Source organism: Pocillopora verrucosa, chromosome 6 (assembly GCF_036669915.1).
Source record: "Pocillopora verrucosa isolate sample1 chromosome 6, ASM3666991v2, whole genome shotgun sequence".
NCBI lineage: Eukaryota > Metazoa > Cnidaria > Anthozoa > Scleractinia > Pocilloporidae > Pocillopora > Pocillopora verrucosa.
Window position 1 is genome coordinate 13,094,230 of NC_089317.1, and position 8,083 is coordinate 13,102,312.

The following is an 8,083-nucleotide window of genomic DNA, read 5'->3' on the forward strand; positions in this document are numbered from 1 at the left end:
TGTACGAGATTTTCACCATAGGTAACATCGAAAGGAAGTTTAAGGCTCTGTAGATGTTTTTTGCTTCATACCATGTTTAATTAAACAATGCATCGTGTTCAGTTAGACAAACGTAATGAGCTTCAAACTCTATCAAGTGACACAGGTGGTGTTTCAGTGAAGGCGTTTTTTTCGTCACATTTATATTTCGATGGTCCCGTGGTTCTTCCAGGCGGTTCACCTTACCCACGAATGGATGGAAGAAAAATTGCAAACTTACTCCAGGATGGATACAGGATGCCTAAACCTCAACACGTCGATGAAAAATTGTAAGTTTTCTTTGTTTACTCGTTCTCCCTCGTCGTACAAGGAAACGTTCTTTAAATCTTTAACGGATCATTTGAACAATACCAGGTATCAGATCATGATGAAATGCTGGGAGAATGACCCAGACGCAAGACCAACTTTCAATGAATTGAAAAATCAGCTTAAGGACATGGAAACCCTACACAAGGTCAGAATCTTTATTAATATGAAAGTTTTTTTTTCACGTAAGACCGACTGGCTTAGGCTTAGCTAATTAGGGTTAAACGTAACAGCATTGAGCCTAAATAGCGTAGTAATATGTACTCATCTCTGTACTTTTTACGAAGTTTGGAATGCATCTTTTTGTTATGTCACTGAGGCTAGCACTCCACGAAAAACATCAAAGAAATGAACTTGAATGTCTCAATGACAATTAACACTTGATGGTTATTTAAAAGATCATAGGATGATTGCAAAACTGCATTGAGACGCACAAAGAGTAGCTATAAAATACTTCCTCCTTGATTTTGTTTTGGTGTGAAAACCTGACCACTTGAGAGGATAACCACTTAAAACTTATTTAATGGTGCTGATTATTATATTATTTTTCTCTGCAGAAGCTAATTGACATGAAAATGTACGACAAGCAATTGTATGCAAACGTCGAGGATTTAACGGTGTAGTTAGATACACGTCTACGGTGTATGACCTGCTAATATTTTGAACACTTCGCCTAGACAAGTTTCAGGGATTAATCATCGTTTTCTTACACGCTTACTTGGTAGAAATAGGCATGTTGCGTTTAGCAGTTAGGCTGTAACACTTTAATTCAATTGACTTCATATTCTTAAACGCTGAAACGCTTTTATAGGTTTACCGATAAAGGTTACTCTCATTTTCTCTTTAACATATTAAGTATTTATATATATGCCTCGACACAAGCGTTTGAGTTCAGTTTATTTTCTGGCTCAATTCTGAGGTGGTGATGAGATCTCGCTCTGAAAGCCATAGTTGTGTACAATTTTAATAAATTGCTAAAAAACTTTGCCGCAAAACCCGCTTGTTTTTTAGGAAAGCTAATCGTGCGTATAAATTGCTTTCCCAAAGACCGCCTTTACTTGCGATACCAACTCGAAATACTTTTATACGGAATTCTAATCAAAATTATACTTGGCACATTACTTCTGCAAGAAAGTTTGTTGTTTGGCCTAATAAGCCGATAGTTTTCGCGTACTAGATACTATTACTCAACGAAACTGGTCATAGGTACGGGTTGAAGTCTTTTTTTCTTGGATACGTTGCTAATGTAATAACTTTAAATTTTTACATAATAAAAGTGTTGAAAAATTCTGAGTTGACTCTGTCTGCATGATGATGCCGTACACGAGTTCACATTTTTCTCTCCAAGAAATTGATCTAATATATCTTGACCCATCTCTGTAGATCTCTCCTTTGAAGGAAGGACAAAACCAAACCAAAGTAACAGAGCTTCCGGAAGTGCAAAAAATCGCCTGTACGTGTTTCAGGAGACTTACATCCAAGAGACCATGTTCTCCGGTCACTCTCAGTAGAGGTTAAGAGTCCCTCAATCTTACATAATTATAAACTAGGTTACCTTTTGGTCAAAACCCTTCTTTCCTCAGCTGATATAAATAATTGCACTAGAAACAGTACCTAATATCAAAATAACGCTCTTTCAGTCTGGAGTAGAGGATACTTGAGGAATAGTCTTCAAAATAGTCAAATGAAGGAGAGTTTAGCGTCTGTTTGGAAATATTCCCTAACGTTGTTTTGTTTTTTTTAGGAGTCGCTCCTTGGTAAGAATATTACACGTTGTTTGATAAGGTAGTTGGGTTTGTAGGAGTATCATAAGTGTTCTTTCTGTCGGTTAAATCATACCTTAACAGCTGTTTTCAGCAGTTAATAATTGATATTCTCTTACAAAATATCCAATCACAACGAGAACCCTATCCTCTTCTCTTGCACTTCGATAGGGGTTTACGCTGCTAGTCTTGAGTCACTTAGATTGCGGTTCTCTCGAGATAGGACATAATCAACTAACAAAATAATTAGTAACCGTTGCAGTGATCAAATGGTTGGCATTCAGCTTTACATAGAGACAGAAACTATCAAATGGCCTTTTAGTCAAAACTGATTTGAGGTCTACTCTGATTTCGCTTTACAATTCATTCTGCTTTCTATCGAGAAAGAACGTCATAAAATTGTGGCCGATGATCTACAACGATTTCTGAGAAGAATTTCATTATTTCGTTTTTGATCATCAGTTTTACAAACCCAAAAAGTCTACACCAGTGCCTTTTATTAAATGACTCTGTTTCACTTGTGTTACGTAGTCAGGTGTGCAGAAAGTTTACGTAGACATTATACATGCAATATTCCTACATATTCCTTTAATTTTCATTTTCCTCCATCGCGAGATGCTTTCTCTGACCAGAGGTCCGAGTCTGTTGGTCATCAACACCATACATTCGTCAAACACAGTGGTTATTCCTTCCACATTCTTCGCTGAAACGACAGCTAGTTCTAAAATCGTAACATAAAAAGCGATGCGACTAAACGATGTCGCACTGAATTATTGGACCTCCCGCCAAGCTCAAAGGATCAAACCCTTAATTTCATTGATATTGAGAGGTCGCGTACATGCTCTTCACTAAACTCAAAGAGTGCTGGTGATTTTTCTTTCTTCAAATCATGAAAAATCATTCTTGAATTCTCATTCTTAACAGTGTAGCACATGCTATGTGTATGCTTGACATGTAATTTATAAATCAGTATCAGTATGACCATGCATACTAACTTAAACAATGGAACAGAATGTGATGTTCTGGAGGGACTAAAAACGATAAACGATGAACGAGGAGGGAAGAACGGAGAACTAAGTCTTTAGAGTAATTTGCTAAGACGGTAAATTAAGTTGTTACTGAAGCGTTTTGACTTGAAATTTGACTTCAAAAGTTTAGTTTGAAGACGATAGAAATTGCAGGTGAGCTAGAAATCGGGTATTTGCATCTGTTGGAGAATCAATCGCTCCGCCATTTTTCTTTTCTAAAAGCGTCTAAATGAAGTTATTTTTTAATCTGGAGAACTCAACCAAAGACTAGAACAAAAATTAAATCACTTTTGGTTCGCTTTTACATCAGGCGATCAAGCGGGAAGCCTTTGTTTTGCCATAGTGTCTTCAACTAAACAGCACACACTAAAGATGCGTAGAAAGTGCTAAGAAAAAGATCTCCCGACTTCCGACCACATTTCGCGTAACAAAGAAGTCTCTTCTTTTTCATTCTGATATGTTGCTTTTGGTGTTACACACGGCAGAAGTTCAAAAGAAATCTTTGAATACGTCTTTCTTAATCAAATATAACGAGAAGTATGTGGGTCACAGTGGCGAAAAATGAAGAAAAAGACACAAAGCAGAAAACAAACAAACAAGGACAATGATTTTATCTACTCACTTTGCCTCTACTTCTCAGTGAGTCAGCAATATTGAACACAAAAACTTCTGTGCACTGTAATCTAAATATTTTAGGTTTAAAAGTGAATAACAGCTGAAAGTCTTTTAAGGTTTACCTTTCGTCGTGAACGCCGCTGGTCACGCACACGTCGAGGAGTCCACAAACTTCTTGAAAACTGTTATCTATCTATATAATATAGATTTAGCCAAGCCTAAAAGCGGAGCTCTAGTTAGGTTATTTTTCACGCCCTTCATTATACTGAATAAAATTGTAATAAAACTCTTCAGCGCTGATTGTAGAAGAGTTTCCTCAAGGGGATTTAGAGACAAGGGCCCAGTTGTTCGGAGGCGAATTAGTGCTAACACAGGGTTAAATTTTAATCTGGATTTCTTTACTCCTTTGTTCGAAAGCCTTTTTGGGATCATTTCCTCTATTCTATATCGAGCATCCAATCGTCAAATTCTTAACAAAAAGAATTATATTGAATTTCTTTTAAAGCTTTCAGATCTGAAATCAGAGTTCACACCAACCCTTGGTTATCTTAACCCAGCTTTGAACAACCCAGCCCAGTCCGGAAGTTGGGGAGGGGGGAAACAATTGACGAAGTCTGGAACCTGGGGATGATGCTCTCACAACTTGCAAGGCGATCAACACGCATGTTAGTCAGTGGTATCTTTAAACAGCCTGAGATCCTCGTTGTTGTTCCGGATGTTTTGAGCAAATTTTCGAAGATAGAGAATGTTTTCTTGTTCAGATGAAGTGTATGATGTCAGGATCAGTAACAATTATATTCTATTGAGCGTGACTTATAATTGCAGTTTAGAAAATTGAGCCTTAATAACTTTCATGCGTTAAAATACAAACAATTTTCTCTTCATCTATGTGCCCTAAACATTACAGGGGAGGAGGCAGGTCAAAGTAAAAACACGAATTAAAAAAGGAGGGCCCCCATTGATTTCAATCCAAATTAAAGGAGGATCTTTGCCTTTCCAGATTCTAGCCCTTTAAAACTCCCGTATCTTGAAACCAATTCCGTATATCAAAGTTTCGTTTAGGTATAAGCATTGATAAGAAATACCATGCATTAATGAAAGCTTGAGAAAGAGTATTTAATGCAATCTAAATAATACCATTACATGTTACAATGTGGTAACTTACACAGCAAATTATATAATCACATAATTCCAGACAAAGGAAGTCAGGTTATTGACTCACCTACTTCAACTTTGAGGGATTAACGTACAGAGAAATAGATATGGCAAAAAGTTACAATTTATGCAAAGTTGAAAGTTTTAAAGCTAAAAGATATACACTACAATCATCAAACCCTATGCATCCTAGCAAAGAACGGGTTAATTACCACCATAACTTCTCCCTAACCTTATGTTACGGGAAAATTTACTGGTTTTTCTGTGTGGTTGTTATTCGAAACATATTTACTCGTAAACTTTCACATTTGACCATTTCAAGTCCTTTCATTTTAGTAAATCAAAAATGTATAAAACCACAGTAGCTTTTGAAATAGATTTTTGTTGTTACTCGCTTTCATCATATGAACCTGCTTGCCGGCACTTTTGTTATTTATTACTGGTTTCTTTTAAGGTAAATATAAGTGTTAATGGTCTTTCTGGAAAAAAATTGGTTTTCATGGTAGTTAGCGGCTGAGTTTATACTCGTAACTTTAATTTCTTTTCATACGATAGTTTCCACACCAACCTTGCATAGATAAGCAGAAACTTTTAATTGCTTTTCCTTTTTTATTTCCTAAGCTGCGCTACTGCAATTAAGATAGGTATCATTTTCTATATCAGAGCTGTGAATTCGCACCTTAGTTTCCTACTAATGGCCTAGAGTTTATTGCATCTGTCTTTTTAACTTTGAGGTTCTTTCCGTCGTAGAAACAGATAGAATATTTAAGTAGTTTTCGTTTAACTTCAAAGACTTTTTCCGCTCCTTTGTGTCCCTATTCAAATATTGCGATCTGTGTAACAATAACACCTCACACCAGTTAGTTCTTAAGCAAGTACCTTGTACAGCTTTGATGATTACAAAATTGAGTACGCTAGAGGTCATGTCGCTTGTTGGCATGACCTAGAATAAAAGTAATGTGGAACCAAAGATTGTCTTGATTATTATAAGATTATTCTTGAAGTCCGTACAAGCTCACTCGAAGCAGATTTCCGTGTGCCAGGAAACCGTGACGAGTTTCCGTTCTCGCTGCCAAGTGGTCTCTACCGAGTTATTTCCCCCAGTTGTTATTGTGCCGTCCGCGAAGATTCAGTTTCCCAGTTTGGGCGCGAAAACTTATCGTCACACTTAATGCTTACGGGAAATCATTAATTTTGTCACAAGGTGGTACTGTACTTACAATAGTTCTACCAACACAATAACATTTTTCTAAAGTTATCTCACTGCATACGACTGAACAGGTCATGTGGAAAGTTCCTGTATGGAGACTGACATTTCAATTACCCCAGCAAACTGTAATCGTCAGAACTGCAAGCCAAGGTTATTTACCAAGTGCTCAAGTTTCCAAATTAGTCACCTAATTGTTACAGTGGAGTTCAATCCTTTTTGAGGCTATCTTCAGCTTGATCATCTTGTTACATGTGAAAACATCAAATTTTAAAGGAAATGATCACCAACTAAAAAAGCTCTTGATTGTTAAACAAATTCTCCTTGTCAGCACCTTAGGGAATGTAGAGACAGTATGGAGAATACGCATACTGATGTTGGGGTGTAAAGGATTAAGTGTGATTTTTTTGATGATGTGTACTTTTTCTTATGGACATCTAATTTTAGTATCTTTTACAAGCTGATATATGAGAAGAATCAATTCCACACTGGCAATTTGACACATTGCAAGCAAACCCTACAACTGATTAAATTTTATTTGATCAAAAACATGAAGGGCCATTTTCAATAGGTTTCCTGGAAAAACCGGATGAAGGATCACCGGATCACCAGATCAAGGATCAAAGATCACCGGATCAAGGATCAAGGATCAATTTAAAATGAATCAAATAAATGAAATAAATTAATAGGCATGAGTGATGGCTCATTTACGTGACTTCATTTAAGATCTCCCGTATGCTAAAACGAAAATAAGAGAAAATACTGAAAAAGCCACACCACTTCGTGGAAGTGTCAATTTTCGCCTACCGACTATTAGGACTGCTACAGAGCGGGTTTACTTGTGCATATGCTATATTCACATGAAATTCCTAAATTATACCGAGTGTCGGTGTGAGATTGCGTCTCTGACTTCCGGTGCACTTTCAAAACACGAAGCCGTTTTTGGCGACTGCCAGGGTGAACAGCAAATTTTCAGCTGCTTTAACTTCATCTCTTCAAATTTTTACTGACGTCATATCCTTAAAGGAAAAGCAGATGGAATGCATCTGAAGAATCACTTGCTTAGAAGAAGACGTTTTAGTCGTTTTTCCGACAGGATTTGACAAGAGACATGATTCGGAAAGTGATAAAATTGTATCGCCCCACAGAGTTGTTGTTGTGAGTCCCCTAGAGTATACACGGAAGCAACAAGTCGAAAATCTCAAGAACACACACTGTAGAATTGAATCAGTTCTTAGTCTTACGTGATATTTATTTAAAGGAAGTACCTGACGACTAACGAGGAAGAATTGTTTTTTCTTTTTTTTTTGTCACCAGTAAGCACAGCAGGCAGAATATTTAGTCCCACACTTTTGATCACTTCCGACAAAGTAAAGGACCTTGACGTTTGCCGATTCTCTGTTTCTCGATAGTTTCAACAGGGGAACCGCACCAACGGTTAAACATAGTGTGCAAAAGCAGACGTGCTTAAAAATAACGTAATGCTTTTAAACTACCTTTTCGCGAACAGATAAAATATCCAGCTCAATTTCAAAGAGAAAACTTGGGAATTATTTATAAGATCGACTAATGCTTGGGTGAAAATGCAAAGAAGTGGAAAATAATGGCGATTTCGTTGTCCATTGGCTGGGTCTACAAATTTTTTAGTGCAGAAGAAAGTTTTGTGTGAATGACAGAAAAAGAAGTTCTCTTTTCATTTCTCTAGTGAAAGAATAAAATTACAGACGTTTGCGTTGTCTATGCAATAAAAATCCCAGGAAAACACATTGGAATCAAGAAGAGAAAGTTCCTTATCTAACTTGCCATCAAGCGTTCTTGGGGGTAGCGTGAAAGTCGGACGAGGGAAGGGCTAAAAAACAACGCCTGTCTGTCAACAGAGAGAGATCTTGACTGAGTCACGTAGATGAGCCATCACTCATGCCCATTAATTTATTTAATTTATTTGATTTATTTTGAACTGATCCTTGATC

The 8,083-nt window shown here is 37.0% G+C and overlaps 1 protein-coding gene across 1 annotated transcript; it reads left to right on the forward strand.

The window, feature by feature from the left end:
* Positions 1-87: 87 nt before the first annotated feature.
* LOC136281689 (tyrosine-protein kinase receptor Tie-1-like) lies at positions 88-1,634 on the forward strand. The gene is made up of 3 exons (XM_066168464.1): positions 88-308; positions 394-493; positions 903-1,634. Exons 1-3 carry the CDS (start codon positions 88-90, stop codon positions 966-968), a joined length of 387 nt encoding a protein of 128 aa, XP_066024561.1. The 3' UTR covers positions 969-1,634.
* Positions 1,635-8,083: the final 6,449 nt, after the last annotated feature.

Coding starts and splice junctions, on each gene's coding strand:
- LOC136281689 (XM_066168464.1), top strand. CDS start 88: ATGCATCGTGTTCAGTTAGACAAACGTAATGAGCTTCAAACTCTATCA. Junction 309..393: donor CAACACGTCGATGAAAAATT/GTAAGTTTTCTT, acceptor GAACAATACCAG/GTATCAGATCATGATGAAAT. Junction 494..902: donor ACATGGAAACCCTACACAAG/GTCAGAATCTTT, acceptor TTTTCTCTGCAG/AAGCTAATTGACATGAAAAT.